We start from the raw sequence: 21,673 nt of genomic DNA on the forward strand, positions 1-21,673 counted from the left end.
ATACAAGTTGAGATGAGATATGATAGGCTTTAAGAAACACATAAGTCATAATCATTTGTAAAATACTTGTTTAATCATGAGAGCGGAAAATAACATGCATAAGCCAAAACGGCTAACCGACTCGAAAGTCTAACATAACACTTGCGTAAACCCTGAACATAAGTTTGAACATGGAACATGCTTATGGACAAGGTACTCTTTACCGCATAAAGTAATCTACCGACTAAACCACGAAGAGAATGGGGCTCGACCCAAAAGACGTACGAGGTTGTCCGACCGAGCGGATGCGTCGTCACCGCGATTCGGTACTGCATCGTAACGGTAAGGCAATAACGGGGACGTCGCATGCTTTGAATACCGGTATATAAACACGGCAGAAAGAATAAGCGGGAGATATATAGACAGAACGAATTACCGAACATGAACATGTAGTACCGTGGCGTGGAGTAATCGAATCGAGATGAAAACATGATAATAACTGTAATACTGAGCACGAACCACCGGGGAGAAACACGGAGTTCGATCTTAGCCCGATCGGCTAAGCCATCTTGTGCCTTGCCGGGGGTACAATTGAACATTCTGAATGGATCCAAAATCCCTCAATGGGGAAAACATGAAGGAATCGTCCTTTGGGCGGAGCGATTTATCCTACGTTGGCATATGTTTTCGGGTTGCACTTTGATTATACAACTCAGAACATGAAAGATAACCGAAGACATGATTTACGATTCTTAACATGAACATGGATACATGAAGACACGACACAAATACATATATCAAGTTTTTCATGGAAATAAGCATAATATCTCATATCTTGTGTTATAGAACCCATGGAATGCAAGTTATTGGTTTTTCATAGATTATAAAATCAAAATAAATTAAGACTAAACAAATGGAATTATAATCGACATATAATATATCATGGTTCGAGTGTCTAGGGTTTATCATGAATATTTCTAGAACTCTAAAACCTAGATGTAATCATGGAAACAAACATGGGGAAGAATATGTTTTTTGGATAACATACCCCGGTAATGCTCCAAAACTTGTAATGAAAATATGAACTTTGAATAAGAATCCCAAAACCTAGTCTTGAAATTGGGGTTTCTTAAAAACCCTATGTTAAGAATGATGAGTTCTTGCTTAACGATCATGAACGTATGTTGGAGTTTACTTGGAATGCATGGAATACAATGAAGGTTGGGAGAGAAGAGCTTTCTGGGGCTTGAGAGACTTCTTGGGTTCTTTACCTCGAAAAATTGGTTTAAAACGAAGTGGGAATGAATAAAACGAAATTTGGCTCTTAAAACTAAAAGCAACAAACTGGAAGACTTCGCGTGAGGTGATCTCACGAATAAGTATATGGCCTCGGTGCGCCGCACTCGATAAGGTGCTGTGAGAACTTCGCGCGAGTAAATGGGTATAACTTCTAGCACGACTCGTTTGAGCTCCATAATATATGGTTGGAAAGGTATTTCAAAGGCCTACAACTTTCATGTTTTGAGTTTTCTCAAATTCCTAACGTTACTACCGAAAATGGCCATAAGTACAATACTTAGACGAATTTAGAAGGCCTTAAGAACTTCACTTTTTGGTTTGACTTCAAAACGTAGTTTATCACCCGAATGGATTCATATAGTTAATAGATCTTTATACTAGTTTTCATACGTTCACATCTAACTCGGAACGGGATACTACCGATATGGTTTACAGCAAAACTTATGAATCAATAGTAATAATACAATTTGTAAGTGCCTTTCGATTTATTGATCAAACTTTTGATTATTGTATTAATTTGTGGTAGTTAGACCCCTTTCATGTTATGAATGTGCATTCGATGTTATGAACAACAATAAGCAACTTATAAAATCAATAAATGTCTAATCTCTTTTAACATTCTTTCAGCATGTACTTAAACAAGTCATTAGATTAAATGGAAACATACTCATATTTTTTTTTTTTTAAATCAACGGAAGTCTAATATAAATAACTAGCCATAAACAAGGAAAACGCCCCAACAAGTCATACGAGCATTACTCACAATTCTAACAACTATCTATGGAGCTTCTGAGATAAATAAATGAATAGACTAACTTCGGAATGCAGCCCGGAAACTAAAAGCAACAAACTAAGATCAAGGGGTGTCTCACGAATAAGTATATGGGCTCCCTAATAAGTAGCCCTCCCTACTCCGCACGCATATCATGAACTGCTCTTTCTTCGTTACACTAACATCCATCAAAAACAACAATGGTACCGAGTACCGGGCACTGGTGAGTATCTAAGGGGCAATAGTTAATAAAAAAACTAAGATAGTTACAAAGAAACTTATGAATCAATAGTAATAAAACAATTTGTAAGTAAAAGATAGATCAAAATCATCTTAGTAGATTGGAACAACCAAATAGACCGTAAAATACCAATTTTAACACAAACCTTTACCACATTAAGTCTTTTAATCAGAACTACGCGATCACAAGCCTTTCATAGGCAACCAAAAGATCAACACGTACCCAGGTCAATCGTTCGATCGCTATTATCCCACGGAGGCTAATTGTCCTCTGGACTGGCACAACAATAGATTCGTCGGGCTATATGCCTCGGAGGTCAATCATCTTGTGGATTGACACAGCAATATATACACCGGGCTACACGCCGCGGAGGTCAATCGTCCTCCGGACCGACATGTTAGGAGCTAATCGTCCCTCCGGACTAAGCCTTGCCCATACAAGGCCCAAACACAACCAAATACATATCATGACATATCAATCGAATCATCAATCGTGGCTTATAGCCGAATTCATTTCTCAAGTCATCTTCTCACAATAGAGGTATTTCAAGTCACTATAAATTTATAAATGTATGTCCAAATCATTTATTCAAGTTCAAGAAACCCATTCAAGAAAAACATGTTTAAGGTTCCAACCTTTAGTGAAATAAGTTTAATCATCCATATTAGGGCAAAACATGTTCATCATGATAGTATAATTCATATAAGGTTCGATGCAGGCTTCACCCTACACACGCATGACCTTGTTCAAATATCATCTTTTATTTCGAAAACAAGTCCAACAAAGAATGACCACCAAACGAGGGTTTTAACTAGTACAAACAATCAAAGTAGAATTCTCAAACATCAATCATGCTTTCACAACTTAAATGTGCTTCAAGATTTTTGAAAAATAGACATACATCCAAAACGTTTTTAAAAAATTAGACACACCTCAATTCCCGCTAAAATCTAGCAAACGGGTTTTTCCAAGGTTCAACAATCACTCTAAAATTCATTAAGATCAGAAAGATTAGAACTTTACACTTTTCTTTTGAATTCCCACCCTTTTTTGAAAACTAGGGGTTTTAAGCCAATTTCGTTTTGTTGCTTTCATGCGATTCACCCATGGATTCTAACGGTATATAGATGATATATAAAACCAAAACAATCCCCATAACTATACTTAAATTTTATAAACTTACCTCACAATGAATTTCAAACAACTTTCCTCTTCTACCGTTCTTGAATCGAATTTTCACAATCTATAGAATAGTTGAGGTTTCTAGTGTTAATCCTCGTTAGATTAAAGTAAAAAAATCATAGGAATTGATCAAGAACTTTTAGATGTGGTGGGGAAGCCTTTGGGTTGTTTGCTCTGAAAAAGTCATCCTTCAAGGGTTTTCTCTGAAGTTGGAATGTCTGATAAATAAAATGTTGACTTTAGTGTTGAATTTATAGGATGAGGCATTTTGGACCCTACACCTCACTGAGCGAGTTCTATAGCATGACCATATCTCGCTTTAAGCTTAGCTCAGCGAGCTCCTAGGTCCATTTTATACCTAGCCAATTTTTCTGAAATTTTTCATTTTGGGGACCCTACACCTCGCTAAGCGAGGTCTATAGCATGACCTATCTCGCTTTGAGCTTAGATTAGCGAGTTCCTAGGTCCATTTTCACACAGTCAAAATTTCACATTTTTCAACTTTATCGATAGCGTTTAGTAAAATGAGCATACCTCGTAGTACAGAGCTGCGTTTTAGCTCCATCTTATATGGAGCGAAAGGTATTTCAAACATCTACAATTTTCATGTTTTGAGTTTTCTCATACTCCTAGTTTAACGATCCGGAAACTGGGCATAAGTCAGTACTTTTATTTTGTAGTTATACATTCACATCCTTGAGTATATATTCAGTAGTTATGATACTTTCAATGCCAATTCAAGCTCAAAGATTTTGAAGAAGTGAAGTTCATCGAGATTGTCCCTGGATACAACTGATTGATAACATTGAAGTCTATTTCTTTTCATGCCAACGGTATATCAAGTTTCTTCTACAAATTGAATAGAGTGTTATCAATGGCTCGGTTTCTCCGTCAAGATTTTAGTTTATTGATATTTCTAGATCTGGTCGAAGTCTCTTTTTGTTCTTGCAAGCGGTATATCAAGTTTCGTCTATAGATAGAATAGCTTGTTATCAATGGCTCCATTTTTCCGTCAAGGTAAGTGATTTTAGTTACGTTTTTATTTCTAGATCTGGTAGATACTACGAACCCGTTTGGCCATAAGAATTATTCACTTTTTTTCACTCTTTTCAAAAATTAGTTTGGCCATGAAAATTCCAAATACAACTTGTATTTGGAATTTGAAAAACAAGAAAAACTTGTTTTTTAAGTTTTTCACAACCAAAACAAGTACATTTCAACGACAAAAATACAATCTCAAAAACCATGGCCAAACACAACTCCAACTCCAACTTCAACTCCAAAATTCCAAAAAAAAAGTGAAAAGTTTTGGATTTCTATGACCAAACGCCTACTACTTCTATTTATTTATGAGTTTTCTTTTCTTTCTATATCATTAAATACAAATAATGTGGTGAAGTTAGTGATATAAAATAGATACGTTTGCTCAAACTTATGAGAAGGTTAAAATTTAATTGATGAACAGACCATCCCCAGTTCATTTCGTCGCCCATTTGATAAAGACCAAAGGAATATCTAGAATTTAACTAAATTCCACCAATGATGCACGATTGAAACTCGATGAATAAGAAACTTGTATGTTTACTCTTTACAAAGAGAAAGTGATATTTAATATTTGAGACGGGATGCACATGGGAGGCGACGCACGCACGAGATGCACATTTTCATTAATAAATTTGTGACAATTAAACATAAAACTAGCTCGTTAATTGTTAATCAAACATCAAACTAGCTCATAGTGATGGCTTGTTTTAAAATGATTTACAAGCACTCAATTTGTTTCAAATTGGGACGGACGGGAGAGTTGATTTGTTTTCTTGAAACACCAACGAAAGATATAATATGATGCAAGCTAAAAACTTGCTGCAGATTTTTTCGTGTTGAGACATATAAATTCAGTCTCCTAAATTTTATTAATAAGATAGACATTGAAGTTCCCATCAGTTAAAAGGGAAAATTTAGAACTAGAGTTGTAGGGCTTTACCCCAAGGGGAAGCCCTTTCAAAAATTCTCAATGGCCAGGGCAGAACCCAGGCCAAAGAGGGGGTTTGGAAATAGTTTTCAACCAGCAATTGACGCGCCTCGGTTAGTACCTCACTAGCTACGTCATTGCCCCAAGCGCAAAGATACTTTTTTCATACGCCTGCTTCTCTTTTTATAATAAGCCTCCTCTCCGCTCTCTTTCGTGTGCTTTCGATGTGGGATGAATTACCAACTCCAAAGCAACCGACAGAACTAAACCATTCTGAATTCTTTTAACTTGCCTCCAATCCATCCCCATCTGTCCACCTACGTTTCACTAACTTTTCTTTTTTGGTATTGGGATTTGGATAGCCCTTTTACTTTAAATTATTTATTAGTAGTATTATTTTGATTTTGATTGGTTGTTCTTTATGTGATGAACCCAATGAGCTGAGTACAAAGAGAAATGGGTCGGTGGGATACATTACTTCCCATAATCATACAACTCAGCCCGCAAATCCTATTCGCTAATTAACATATGGAATAATGAGCTCGACCTGACCCTTTGAAGAGTCCATGAGTCATAAGTAGCAATAAAATAACTTCAAAGTTCAAACCAGGCCACCAAAAAATGAGTTTAAATACGTTCTATTATTGTGTATGATGAAAATTATATTTTCGAAAAGCATCCCAATCATTTCAATATCTTTTCGATATCCCTAGAGTTCGGACAATTGTTGCTACTTTATTTTTGAAGTGTCACATAAGAGTCACATTAATAGTAGGATGTATCATTTGTAATATAAAATAAAACAAGCTTCCGTATGACACATAAAGTATCGATGAGTTTGTCTGCATTCAATGTCCAAGCAAGATTTTCATATTGTGCATTCTTAACACACTCTTTACCAATCACATATATTGTTCTATCCTAAAAAGTTTATTGAATTGCTAACAATAAACTTGCAGCTCACAAGACAATTCAAAAAAGAGCGTTACAAGAATTATTTAGAAAAAATAAATTTGACATTTGACCCAAAACATGGATATAAAGGAAAAAGAATAACAAAAGAGGATTTATTCTATATCAGCATCTATTTCTCCCAAAGGTCAATTGTTGCTACTTTATTTTTGAAGGGTCACATAAGAGTCACATTAATATTAGGATGTATCATTTGTAATATAAAATAAAGCAAGCTTCCGTATGACACATAAAGTATCGACGAGTTTGTATGCATTCAATGTCCAAGCAAGATTTTCATATTGTGCATTCTTAACACACTCTTTACCAATCACATATATTGTTCTATCCTAAAAAGATTATTGAATTGCTAACGATAAACTTGCAGCTCACAAGACAATTCAAAAAGAGCGTTACAAGAATTATTTAGAAAATATAAATTTGACATTTGACCCAAATGTCACATGGATATAAAGGAAAAAGAATAACAAAAGAGGATTTATTCTATATCAGCATCTATTTCTCCCAAAGGTCAATTGTTGCTACTTTATTTTTGAAGTGTCACATTAATATTAGGATGTATCATTTGTAATATAAAATAAAGCAAGCTTCCGTATGACACATAAAGTATCGATGAGTTTGTATGCATTCAATGTCCAAGCAAGATTTTCATATTGTGCATTCTTAACACACTCTTTACCAATCACATATATTGTCTTACCCTAAAATGATTATTGAATTGCTAACAAAATAAACTTGCAGCACAAAAGACAATTCAAAAAGAGCATTACAAGAATTATTTAGAAAATATAAATTTGACATTTGACCCAAATGTCACATAGATATCAAGGAAAAAGAATAACAAAAGAGGATTTATTCTATATCAGCATCTATTTCTCCCAAAGGGTCCTGGTTTCCGTCAAGAATGTATTCCTTGTTCGCACACTTCTTTTGATTGAAACCATTTCTCATAGTTTTGTTAACTTTTCCAAACTAATCATGTTCAATTTGAATAATAACAATAATTATATGAGATGTTAAATGAGAAACAATATTTGATCAATTGGCCTCTCGTCATCCGCATAAGAGTTGTATAACTGACCTTAAAATTCAAAATTCTCTTTACATGTTCCACTCTTCTCCCAAGGAGCACTTTCTTGGTTTCTAGCTTTCCTTTTCTCTTCCTTAAGATAAGCTACATCTCTTTGGAACTAACTTCATTTCTCTAAGTCAGAAAGAATCACATTCATTCTCCATCTAACGACGTAGCTAATAGCACCAAAAGCTCAGTGTATAGTTTAACGATATATCCATTTGCCTTCTTTCTTGATAAATCACCTGACATATGGAGGATCTGTAAAGGCCCAGTCGAAAACTTGCTCGTATTGAATGGCTGCATTTTCCCAGGAATAGTCCCTTTCCATTCCTCTCTTCATTAAGCCCTCCCAAGATGACTTATGTTCTGTATAAGTCCCAATCGCCACCTTCAGTGTCTGCAAGCAGTTAAAATTACACTACGTTATGGTCCAAAAGAGAACAGATGACATCTACATCTCTATTCAACTGCCATCAATCAACAAATGCACAATATAACAAAAGTATGCTAACATTGATTTTCAAATAGGTTTCAAAACAGAATGTTACAGCCAACAACTTTTAGCCTTACTTGACCAAAGGCCACAGTGCATAAGGAATCATCTTAACTGAATTAATGTGTTAATCATATGGATTCTAACCACCTAGTGCCTTGATGCATGTATTAAACAGACCACGATGTACAGAGAGATGAAACTAAGAAGATGAAAGGACTTCAAACACCCTCCACCTAGACACACAATGAGCATCCTGTGTCTTGGTTTAGCCCCACTTAAACCAGCAAATACAAATTAACAAATTCCGACTACTTGTACGAAACATATACATATACATAATGAGAAGAACAAGGAAACGGAATAAAGGGAATGCGTTTCTATGTTAATAGAGTAAAAGAATTTATTTTTTATGCAAAAACAAGAACCACAACAGGAATGACTTAACAAACATTTAAAACTATCTATCGATCATGGGGAAACTTACATCAAGCAACTTTTGACTCGATAGAGGAGAAAATGTCCACCTGTTAAATTTCATTAATAGCAACATCAATTAGATACCATCATCGAAAAGTTAGCACAAGTGCACAAAAAATTCAGCGACAGGGGTGGAATATTCTTGTATCTCTTATTGGTAAATGGATACAATTAAGGTTTCCATTTATGTATCTAATAATAAGAATCAAACTCCAAGAAGGATCAGAGCCAGATCATTGACTAAGGTATATTTCTAACTCATAAGCAAATGAGCATTGGCCTCTTGATATGTTCATTCAGAAACCTAATTCAATTCAAGGGAGAAAAGTTGGTATAATGGATTTTGCAGCGCAAGGCAAGTACAAAGCTATTCTAGCCTTAAAATGGAGGAGCAAGAGAGGGTAGTTGAAATAGAAATTGTATTTCAAGTTTCTAAATGAACAGCATCACAGTACCTAAGAAAAATCAACAGCATTTAAAAGAAAGAGACATACCCGGTACCTTCACCTTTTCCTTCTTCAGCATATGGATTAAAATCCTTCACTGTGTCCTAAAGATAATTTTAAAAAAAAAAAAAAAGTTTAAGGCATGAGCTTTTTCATTTGAAAAGCCATTTCTATATACGGAAATCAACTCACTCTTAGGCCCCCAGTGCTATGAACAACAGGTATGGTGCCATATCTCATTGCATACAATTGGTTTAAGCCACACGGTTCGAATCTTGAAGGCATCACTATTATGTCGCACCTGCACAACACAACATGAATAAGTCAGCTTAATAAATATTCAATAAGTATTTAAATTCACCATCAGACCATCTAATTCGGAATTACCCTGCTGTTATCCTATGAGAAACTGGAACATTAAATCCAACCCAAGCGCGAAATTTGTCTTTGAAAAGATTTTCTGTATGTCTCATCCAGTCTTCGTATTGTTTCTCACCAGATCCAAGCATCACCTGAATAAAGAATAGATAATAAATTCAATTAGAAAAAAACATTTTGCAGAACACTTGTACTAGAAAAATAGTATGAATAAACACATGCTCCAGAATTATTCCTGAATACAACTACATAATTTGCAACATTAAAATGAACAAGTTTTTCATGATGTGATGAAAAAAGTTAGGGGTAATTCCTAAAAGGGTAACCTGAACTTTGAATTCCAGTTCCCTACCTAGTTGGAGTTCAATATTTTCAGTTCCCTTTTAGGAAATCTTCCGATAAACTCTGTAATGCCATAAATATAGTTTCAATTTGAACACATTCCCATGTATAAAATTCTGTATCATCAACGCATTACTAAGTATGGGGGCATGAAGGAAAAGAAGGGGAAACATAAATGTCACAAATATCTCAAGCAAAGAAATTTCGATCGAAGTCCAAAAAGGAATACAGTTAATGAACAATTGGAAAGTCAAGGATCTTCCTGAAGTTTATCAATCAGAGACTCAAACATGCGGCATTAATAATGATTTAAAGAAGGATGTGGGTGGAAGATCCTACAAACTGGACATCATCCTGCAAAAGTTCTGGAATTGCTGAGAGGATTATGTCAACACCTTTCTGGTAGTCCAGCCTTCCAATAAATCCAATCTGCATTATTAATTTTCCAAATTTTCTGGTTAGAGAGGGAGGGAATTTTTCCTCGTAATTCAAAGAAGTCAACAAAACTCTCACCAGTGGACAATCAAATCGAATTGGAAGGCCCAGTTCCTTTTGCAGAGCAGTCTTGCACTCCACCTGTATAATTAAAATGGAAGTTAGCAGAGACACTTTGTGCGAATTAGTTCCAAGAAAGCGACGGTTCACGTCAGGTACTGAAAAGCTTAATTACCTTTCCAGAGAGGTCATTGATGGAGTAATGCGAAGCAATATGCTCATCTGTTAATGGGTTCCAATCATCAATATCTATTCCATTAGTAATTCCTGCATAAATAGAGAAAGATTAACTAGTAATTCAAATGTTCATAGATAACGGAAGCCACAGCTAAGGTTATTAATTAAATTTAGCCTTGGCTCTGGTCATGACTTTTGACAAAACTTAGAATTTGACTAGGATGAAGCTAATACTGGTAAATAAGCCTCGTCAATCAACATATATCTTACCAAATTACAATTCGAATAAAAGGAAAAGAATATCAGAAAGAACTCAAAAGAAATCATCTGACACACGTACCATTAAGAACTGACTTTCTACTGGTCAACAGCTCATGTAGCCCATATCCCCCTTCAGGAGTTGTTATTTCCCATGAGTACCCCTGCCACCAAAACAAAATTAGTAAACAGAAAAGTAACCACAAGTAATAGGAAGAGAGGACGAGTGCGATATTTTTATGTACTGAATAACAATATTCAACAATTTATCATGATGTCACGTAGATTTCTCATACCGAAATAGAAATTCATGAACCATAATCAGTGATATACTTCCTAATATTCTTCGACTAGTATACAGAAGTGGAAATTTCCATATTTACCTGGCTAACTGTCAGTATCCGATCAGCAATTGCAACTGCCCCTTTCAAAATGTTCACTGTTTCACCAGTGTCAAGTGCATGCGCCCTTGCCCATGTGGGAAATATCCATTCAACTGCTCCATACCATTCGGAAGGCAATCCCAAATTTTTGTAGGTTGCTGCAGGCTCCACTCCCTATGCAAAATATCAAACAAGAGACGATCTATGACCGTATCAAACACTGATAACCTCAAGATGCAGATTATTTCAATACAAGCCGGTGCATAACTTGAGTTGCAGACAGGAACATTCAATCAAGCAATCAATAAATACTTATGAACCACAGAGGTCACTACATAAAGTCGGAATTGACCAAATACAAGGTAAATGATTAACTATCAAACTACCAACAAGCAACGAGACCAGACATATGGATTCAGGATCCACCTCTCATCATCCACTAACTTTCTACGTCTAAACCAATCAAAATAAATCCAAACTATCAAACTGATCTAACAAGATTAGCCTGCTACTCGCCTTGATGGATAAAAACTGGAGTTGGGGTCTTCATATGACATAAAACCATCCATCATGGTCATTTGGTTAGTTTATAGAGCAACTGATTCATTTGGAAAATCAGAAGTTCCTTCAGTGTAAATTCTTACCCACTGATCCTATAACTGTAAATAGGATGGAGATTTCGAGCAAACACATTTACATGCAAAGTATACATCTCGTGCAGTTAGAAACCAATATGGTCTAACTGTCAAAAGGCAGCCATAACGTCAACCATACCACCAACACTAAGGTTTTAAAAAAAGGAACTGGTAATCTAGAGCCAATTGTTTATTTTCTCTTTAACTTTCCTCCATATGGAAGGCATCTTGAAATTTTTATCAAACAGCAGCTTCGAGTTCCAAATTACATTTCGACCATAGTGAGATACATTAACATTTCTGCCTTCCTGGAGCAACCACTTCCCAGAAATTATGAATCTTAAATCAAATCACAGCTTTGTGAACCAAGAATTGAATAGCTTGAGCTTATCCCATGTTCTAGTAGATTCATTTCCAGATTCAGGAAGTGAACGAGTAGAATGATTAAAGACATCAAATTCAAGTCAACAAAACTAACATTCTGATGACTAAGAATTAAATGGCTCAGGGAGAAAACCATGACGATGTTACAGTTTGACCAGACAATAAAGCCTGTTACTCAGGGTCATTATACCTCCAAATACAGTGGTGAGCCCAGGAGACATTCATACCTCAATGTCACAGAAATGGGGACAATTAAGCTAGGAAAGTACCTGATGTGCAATGTTGTGTATTGCGACAATACTACGAGCATCCTTGTAAACACCATAAGGACGGTACTTGGCCGCTAAAAGTCTGCACCGTAGAACACTTGAAGATCAGCAAGAAGGATTCTGTCATAAACTGGTCAAAAATAGTCAAAAGCACAGACAACCAGAATAAGCTATTCCGCAGCATGGTGGGTGCTGCAGGTGAAAGGAGGGAAGCTGTTCCCAAGGCTACTTTGATATACAGATATAGTGTGACTGACCTTTTTTTTTTTTTTGAAAATCAAGTAAAGATATTTCATTCATAAACATGGCCAAACAGGTCGTCTACATGGGTTAAACCAAAAAGTAAGGTATCTACAAAAATATGATTCTCTACAAACACCGCCCAATCATCTATACAACAAGGAACTTTCTGTTTACACCAAAAGAAAATAAGGGAGCGGAGGCTACTCCTCAACTGAGAGAAACTCGATTCTACTCCTTCAAAAGCTCTCCTTTTTCTCTCTCCAGACTACCCACATTAAAGCAAGTGGGACCATGTTCCCAGCCCTTCGTCTTCTCCTACGTGACTGACATAGTTATGTGATAGTGTACAAAAAATCTCGACATCCACTACAGGACCAAATAATAACCCCTCAGTCAGTTTTAGACCTTAAAAATAAAGCATAACAATCAGATGGCAGTCAATGACAGTAACCAGCTTATCACAATATGAATGTCTAAACATGAAACCATTTTAAGGAACAGACGACTACTAATGTACTACTCCCTCCATCTCAATTTAAGTGTCTTACATTCCTTTTTGGTCTGTCCCAAAAAGAGTGTCTCTTTCTATATTTAGTAAGTTTTCCATTTCCAACATTCTATATGGCATCTTTAATTTAAGACCACAAGATTCAAAAATCTCCTTTTGTTTCTTAAACTCCATGCCCAGTCAAACTAAGACACTTAAATTGGAACGGAGGGAGTACAATTTTTTCTTTTTCTTTTGTTTTTTCAGAAGTGTATTTTGCGCTAATACATTACCTTATAGTTTATCAATAGGCTATAGTACTTCGTGATGGAAGGTAAGATGGAATTATTATTAGAATAAACAACTGCAGAAGTGCAACATAAGATTGATAATAACATCTGCAACTTACCAGTTTTCAAAAAAAATAATAACATCTGCAGTACCGACACACAAGCATTATTGTGCAATGCATTATGCATCTATTATTATCTTTTTTTACGACGTATAGCAAAACATCTTAAAATTAAGCCCTTGTAAGGAACTTTTTTAAGAAGTGCCATCGTAAGGATGTTAAAAATGTCACTAGCAAAAGTAGCATTGAGATGTTTGGCATTCATCAAACATAAATTACATAGAAAAATATAAATAAGTCAGAATATTTTGTTAACATACAAAGGAACCAGGGCAGCGTGCCAATCGTTAGCAAGAAACAAGCACTTCTCTCCATAAGTGAACCCTCCCAGTGGAAGAACCAATGGCGCTTCACATGCTGCGTGACAAAGCAAAGTGAAGCGAAACTGCTTACCAAAAAGATAGGGAAGTATTATCACTAGCCATCATATTAAACCATATAGAGATGTGATCATCGTGCATGAAAAAGAATAATATATTACCTGATTATCACTAAATGCGCCATAAATATCACCATATGGCGTTCCAGTTCTGTGATAAGAAGGGTGATCCACAAATACCTGATAGCAAGAGCAGTATATCTTTACCATTAAAATCCTAAATATGCACTTAGCAAGAAATATTATGTTAAATAAAAAAACAGACATATACAACTAATTTATCAACTAATCCAAAAGTAATACTCCCTCCGTTTCAAAAAAATAAAAGAGTTTTGAATCTTGGGTCTTAAAATAAAGATGTATGTAATGTACTAAAATGCCCTTTGAATCTTGTGGTCTTAAATATGCCATGCAGTATGTTGGGTGTAAAAAGTTATTAAATATAAAACGTGGCATTCTTTTTTAAAGAGACTACAAGGGAAAGTGAGACAAACAACTTGAAACGGAGGGAGTAATAATAAAATATAAAGTATGCAGGAAAAAATGTATGCAAAAAAGGGTATGTCAAACGCTCTTACCCAGTCAACACCGGCCCTGTATTCATGGTAGAAGCCTACTTCCTGAGCACCACCAAAGCAGTGGATCGTGGCCCGCACGTCAAGGTCAACAGCATTAACATATTTTTCATCTGAACGACCTCCATTCAAATACCTAGGTGAAACAACCATTACACGATGACCCCGAGCAGCTAGTGCCATAGGCAAAGAACCACAAACATCTCCTAAACCACCTGTCTTAGAATACGGAGCTGCTTCAGCAGTAACAAAAATGATATTAAAAGTTAATTTAGGGGTTTTCTCCATCTCTTCAGCATCCTCACTCAATTCATCTCCATCATCGGCTACAATATCATGAGATTCAACCATTGTTGCATCACCTGCAACTGAATTGAGTATGCACCATTTTCATTTTCTTTGAAGGCAAAACTAGAAAAAGAAAGAACTAGACTGTAAACACTATCATTACATATTTTTGCACAGAAATACATCAGGTGTAAAAGCAATTAGTAACGAGCCTGAATCAATTCAGTAACTGAGTTAAAACTCCCAGTGTTTCTACATATAAATTTATTTTACATATTAGAAAGAAAAAAATCAAAAAAAGACCCTATTGTCCTACTAATTGTAACCTTTTCTAGCTGCAACATGGTAAGTCTTTCACCAGCAATAGAACCAACAAGTATACACATGTTTCAAGCATGCGAGCACTAACAAACATCAGTGTCTCAGAGTGGAAGTCCATTCAAACAAGAAGCTGCTTAAGTACTTTCTTATGGATGAATAAATTAACTAATCAATAAAGTAAAGTTCTAGAACTTCACACTTAGTATCACCACAAACATCGAAACAGTTGAGCATTCTTTACAAACATCGAAACAGTTGAGCATTCTTTCTGTCATATTGAAAGAAAGACCAACTCATCTAACTCTCAGATATCAGGTTTGCACTCTAAAAATGCAATTACTATGAGAGATGCTGATACAAAAGTTAAAAATATACGTATTAATCATAACCATATAGTTGATTTCTAACATTGTCCCCAAGCTATAATTATCAAGTTAAATGTTCTCAGCCTCTGTTCGCTTTCATCAGATACAACTATGGCGTAAACAAAGTCATATTGATCACTTTATCAATTGGAGCAATGAGCATTTATCCAAACTACAAAGTACAGTGGAATTATATCCATTTAGCAAATCTTTTAATCATCCATTCACCCTCTTCTTCTTCTTTTTTATTTTTTTATTTTTTTTTATTTTCTTTTTGATGAAAGGGAAACCCGCAGCCATTACCCTTTGGGTGCGCACAGGGTAAACCCTGCTCTTGTGCAATAGCCCGCAAACCACACAGGAGAGATAACCGCACTAGGCAAGCTATGTGCGATGAGCTCGACCGAGAAGGCAAATCCCTACTTTCGTAGGTAGGGGGTTTCGAACCTGAGATCTCCATTATGAAAGCCCATGCTCAACCAACTGAGCCACCCTTGCGGGTATCACACTCTTCTTTTTAAGGTAGAAGTTGAGGTCCTTAACGAAATTGGCATTGTATAATGAAATGAGGAACTATTATGCCATCTTCAAAATAAGATTTTTACTAGATTGAGCAACTAGGAAACAACATCCGGATAAAAATACACAGAACACATAAAAAACAATGAAATTACTGAATGCTAACTTCAAGCTCAAGAAAACAAAAGACAATACCAGAATGAGGAATCAATTGAAAACCAACAACAGAACCAGAACCATCCCTCTCAGCACCTAAAAGAAGACCCTCTGACACTTTCTCATCTGGAGAACTACCACCATTACTGAATGAACTTCTAACACATAAAGACTGGATCTTTTTACTTCTTTTTCGTCCCTGCAACAACCAAGAAAACCCCACTTGCCTTACTACACTCAATCCCTGCAAACCACTCCCTGAGACACATAAGCAAGACTTGTTGCTAAGATTTGTTGATGTTTGGAGAGACCCCATTTGGGTGGTAAGATCAAGAATCATGCAGAGAGAGCGAGAGAGTACTCTTTCAATGTACTTGTAGATATATTGATAATTTAAAATGTAAGGGACAAAAAGAAAGATAGAAAATCTGAAAAAGGAAAAAAAAGTGAAGAAAGATTTTGTATTAATAGTATGAGACACTTTGTACATTTTAATTTACTAAATTATCCCGGAATTATAATCCTCCGGACTAATTTATCTCATCTCCCGAATACGATGGTATATTTCATCCTTAAAATTGTATTTTATTTTATATTCTGTTTGATAGTACAAAATTAATACTCCCTCCGAATCAAAAAAAGAGTCCACTTACCTTTTTTTTTCTTGGATAACAAAAAGTGTCCACTTATCAAAGAATTAATCCTATTTTTTCAGATTTACCTCTATTAAGTGTCATATGATCAAATTCTAATCCCTGTTTAATTAGGGGTAATTTAGTTAAATTATCTATTTATATCTAGAAGTTAGTATTTTCTCAAGAGGTGTGCAAATGACCAAGTGAACTCTTTTTTTTTGATCTAGAGGGAGTACTAAAGTTAGTACTGAGATATACCCAACTTATACTATGTACCAAACGACCCCTCAAAGGAATATTACTTCTGGTATAGGATCTGATGAAAAAGAAAAACACAAGTACCTAGAAGGTCGACATGACCTTGAAACGACATCGTTAGAGTCACGTTAAATAGACAGTTAGCGCGAAAAATCTTGTGGACCGACAAGTGGGGGATTACTCTACCCCATCACGGGGCGGTGTTTAATGATATCCAGAAAACCCCCTATAAATATCCCCGTCTAAATCTCACCTGTAACACTCATGTTGTTATATTGGCATAAGGAATCTAAAATTATATATATGCTGGTAATTTAAAAAAATTTGTAATATCCACAAAATTTAGTGGATTATATATTACTACTCTCTCAATCCAAATTTATATAACGTGTTTGACTAGGCATCAAAAAGAAAAAAATTTAAAATGAAACTTATGAATCAAGAATTGACATTTGTGTGATTATAAATCATCTCATTAAAAAACAAAATGAGAAGTTCAAAGTTAAAATAATTTTGCATAGACTAAAAAGAAAAGAGGTACTTTTTATATATATTTTTTTTAAATCGTTAATTGTCATGTTTATTAAATGCAGTATAATTAGTCAGTAACTAATGTAACAATTGTCTAAAATTATTGTGTAAAAACAAGTCGTTAAAGTCAATAGTATTGCTGCATGATTTCTTTCATCAAAACCATCATTACTCTTGCTTTTTTTTTTTTTTTCACGTAGTAGTTAAAATGACCATGCATAAGAAAGCTTATTTTGTTATGAGATGAATTTCATTTTATTTTGCATGACTGTGTTGAGATGATTTAAATGGATAGATATGGTTAGTGAGGATTTTTATAATTGATTTTAACTTGTTTGAGATTAAAGTGTAATTCCTAGTTTTGGTAGCATAAGATGAAAATAAGAAAACTTCGTCACTATGGTTAGAGTGACAAGGTCTTAAAACCGTAAGAATTTATTTGCATTCAATTCGATGTTTACATCAAACTAATAAAATGTATGAAATTGTTGATAAACTCATTTTCTTCTTTTTACCTAGGCATATGGACTTTTTTCACTCAATCATGATGAATTAATGCATATTTTTACTTTATTAAATTATTTAATCCTGATAAGTTGATATGATTAATTGTAATCACCGGGTAAGTTTTACCTATTTTCATCAAGTTTCATGCCTTCATTTCCATTTGCTTCCTCCTAAAGCCAACCAAATTTCTCTGGTCACATCTAGAAAACTTTGGAACGAAACTAACCTCCAACATTGTGTCATAAAGGCTCAAGGCAAATAGCGTCCAGTAGTGGAAGTTGATTCCTTCCTTCCTCTCCAATTCCCAAACTTGACCTTAACTTTCACCGCTAAGAAAATAAATATATAGTTTTGACATGACTGGATATAGAATTTAACATATTAATTTGACTTATGCGCTAAATTACTTTTTTAGTTTCAATTTATAGAGGTAGGTGTCTAAGTCAATCTCTCCACCACCACAAGATGTGAAAGCCTCGATGGATAGCTTATTAGAAAAAAGTTTCAATTTATAGGATAGTATTACTTTTTGATGAGTCAAACAATTTATTGTTTTTACGACAATTTTCAAATATTTTTTAATTACAAAATATTTCAACTTAAAATATCTTTCTTTTAATTCACGAATATGTAGGATTTATTTCAAAAAATTAATGTTTAGATTCTTCACTTTGTCCCCCATCACTCTTACGATAAAAGTTAAAGGACCCATGATCTAGCCTAGCAGCCTTATTTATGTAGGGCTATTGGATGCAGTGGCGGTCTGGCCAATGCAGAATTTTCATTCAGGGGTTCGAGTTTACTTAGGCAGCTGGCGGTGCAAAAGAGAGACAAAAACTTTGAAGAAAGATAGAGAGAAGAGTTTACTTTGGCACTTGTAGCAGCAGCAGTTAGCTCCGACTTATTGGTGGTGCGAATTTAGTGCTCAACTGGCAAGAAACAACACATTTTTAACTCTAATTTGGACCTTTAGGGATCAAAAATCCCTAAGTCAAATACGTATTTTCTAAAGAAAAAAAAAATGAAACGACATCATGTGGCTTTTCTAAAAATTAAATGGAAAAAACAACAAAAGTTAAACGTAAAAATTTTTGTAGTCCTTGAGGATTGGACCTTGGACGTTGGGGTGCATTTTCCCTAAACCAATGAGCTAACTTTTTGCATCTTATTTAGGGATTCAAAATTTATATATATACATACATAAACACAGAAAATCTACGGAATATATATAGTGTAATTTTTTGCAGAGGCGTTTTGGGTGAACAACCTCCCGACCCCTAGATCTGCCCCTAACTGAATGGTCTAATGGGTACACAGTTACACACACAAAGGCCCAACGCGCAATGTTTTTTACTTGTTGAGATCACTTGAGATTACTGTTTACAAAATTGTTTACCTGCGATGATTACATCCAAATATTATTATATATCTTGTTATTGTTTTCATTTTAGTTTGAGGTTTACTTTATATCATGGCGCAAGATTTGTCGCTCAATAATCTCATTAGGCGTTATGCTGATCAAACCTACTTATTGCTCTGTGCAGACTGCAGATCCTTATGCTAGTGGCATTGTTGTGTTCTCTTGATTTTGTTCGAGGCAATGTCTGGTTCAGATGAGGTAAGTCAACTATTGAGGTCGTGGTAGCGTCTGCTTTATGTCTTTTATTCTATTTTTTGTGCTAAATTCCTTTAATTTGTATTGAGAATTGTAATAGCTTCATGGCTTTATTTAGGGTACTTTTGGCTTTCCTTCACACTTGTACTTTTCCTCCTAATTTCACTACATATAATGAATTTATAGACTCATTTAATTTCTCAAGTGCTTTACTTCATTCATTTCTCAAAATAGTTTTAAAACAAGGATTGGTTCGTGGGTGGGTAATCAACTTGTTAGGTGCCAGTTGTGACTAGCCAAATGGGTTGTGGCATCAGAACCGAGAGAAGATATGACATTTACATTTACAACTTATATTGAGTAAAATAATAATAATTTAATCTTAGTGATAATTATCCATTTAATTTAAGTGATTTTTAGTTATGCTATTAAAATTTTCAGATTTTTTGATTTGTCATTATAGACTCCTGTTGCATGAAGATTTGTCATTAGTTTTGATTTATCTAACATTCTATATTTGATATATAATAGTATATCAATTATAAACAAACATTTTATATGATATATCTGGTGATAACATAACAAATGATATCACATGTTCGAAAAATTACAAGTGCACTTAAAAGTTAGTCTTCCTAATTTGGCCTACACGCCATCCATACAACAAGAAAAATAAATGGGAAATGGAAGCTAAGTAATCTTCATGGATGATTCACAAAAACATCAATGTCAGGAAGTACATAGCGGAGGCAGGTCTCTTTTTTTAAGCTTAATATCATACTTAATGTATAACTGCTATGAGTTTTGACATCAATAATACAAAAAAAAAAAAAAAAAAAAAAAAATTCAAAGTTCAAAAAAGGTAAAAGAGTCCATGTCCTCATTCAATTTTTATGAATCATGCTTCTAGACAGCCTGGAGATCTCACTTCACTCTTACTCCTAACATTCATCATGCATCATCAATTAATATCATTTCATACCTTTACACCGCAATGATACACTGTGCGGGTAAATGACAAATGTAGCTAAGATGCAATTTGCGTAAGTGCATGGCTGTAGTAATATCACCTCTTTCTTGAAATTAGGAGATGCACGGTCTGGAAGGTAATTTAGTAGGTGTTGCACATCTTTAGATTGTTATGTGCTCCAACAAACTATTGTACTTAAATTGTTAATGGCAACATTCTAAGCATTATAAAAGCATTGGACTAGTGTTACACCAGTTGTTAATACCGTTAAGGTCTTTTTTGTGACATGAAAATTGTCTATGCTAATTTGGCAAAATACATCAAAACCCCCCTGAACTATACCCGAAAAGTCGATATCACACCTAAACTATACGGGCGACCTATTACACACCTGAACATTTAAAAAGTGATATTAATACCACCCGACGGCCGATGTGGCACAAATTATAAAAATAATTGAAAAATAAGCGCGTTTTAATTAAAATTTATTTATTATTTTCTTTTTTAATTACAAAATATATATTTTTATAATCCCCACCCACCCTATCCCCACCCTTCCACCCGACCCAACCTCTTCTTCTTCATCCCCAACCTATGTCACCTCATCTTCTTCATCCCCCAACCCAACCCGCGAGCCCCCATCCATGTCATGCCCTCCCCCTTCTCTTCATCCCCTCGTTTTTTTTTTTTTATTCTCTCTCCTCCGTTCATGTCACCACGCCGCCCCATTGTGGTGTTTTTTTTTTTTAAAAAAAATTCTTTGAAAACGATTCGTGCAACCCTTCTTGATCCATTTGAAGGGCGAGTTCGTGCAATTTCTTCATTGTTGTTAAACAATGAAGAAAATTTTCCATTTGAAGGGCGGTGCGTACAATGAAAATTTCCCATTTGAAGAAGGCGATTCGTGCAATATCTTCATTGTTGTTAAAAGTTCATTTGAAGGGCAATTCGTGCAATTTCTTCATTGTAGTTACGCATTGTTTCTTAATCTTGGATAAATTTGAGTGTAAGTGGGACGAAAATACTTCGGGATTTGTTCAATTTACGGTGAAATGGAGAAAAAGAAGACGAAGGATTTTGGGAGTGGCGTTAGAGGAGAAGAAGTCGTGGTGGTGGTGGAATGGGAGTGGAGGAAATGAAGATGAAAAAGAAGGGGCGGGTGCGGGGGGGGGGGGGGGGG

At 35.1% G+C, this 21,673-nt stretch overlaps 1 protein-coding gene and 1 non-coding gene across 2 annotated transcripts; both read right to left on the reverse strand.

Annotated features, from left to right (window-relative positions):
* Nucleotides 1-5,449: 5,449 nt before the first annotated feature.
* On the reverse strand, nt 5,450-5,601 carry LOC132058621 (U4 spliceosomal RNA). Its single transcript, XR_009415347.1, has one exon. It is a non-coding gene; the product is annotated as a U4 spliceosomal RNA (small nuclear RNA).
* A 1,575-nt stretch (nt 5,602-7,176) lies between these two features.
* LOC132056412 (soluble starch synthase 1, chloroplastic/amyloplastic) lies at nt 7,177-16,399 on the reverse strand. Its single transcript, XM_059448598.1, has 15 exons — nt 16,017-16,399; nt 14,332-14,696; nt 13,856-13,933; nt 13,635-13,759; nt 12,233-12,314; nt 10,945-11,118; nt 10,644-10,725; nt 10,302-10,393; nt 10,145-10,207; nt 9,971-10,060; nt 9,299-9,423; nt 9,104-9,212; nt 8,960-9,015; nt 8,473-8,512; nt 7,177-7,889 (listed from the first exon to the last, which is right to left on the reverse strand). The coding sequence occupies exons 1-15, from the start codon at nt 16,315-16,317 to the stop codon at nt 7,731-7,733; spliced, it is 1,941 nt and encodes a 646-aa protein (XP_059304581.1). The 5' UTR covers nt 16,318-16,399; the 3' UTR covers nt 7,177-7,730.
* Nucleotides 16,400-21,673: the final 5,274 nt, after the last annotated feature.

Source organism: Lycium ferocissimum, chromosome 5 (assembly GCF_029784015.1).
Source record: "Lycium ferocissimum isolate CSIRO_LF1 chromosome 5, AGI_CSIRO_Lferr_CH_V1, whole genome shotgun sequence".
In the NCBI taxonomy this organism is placed as follows: Eukaryota; Viridiplantae; Streptophyta; class Magnoliopsida; order Solanales; family Solanaceae; genus Lycium; species Lycium ferocissimum.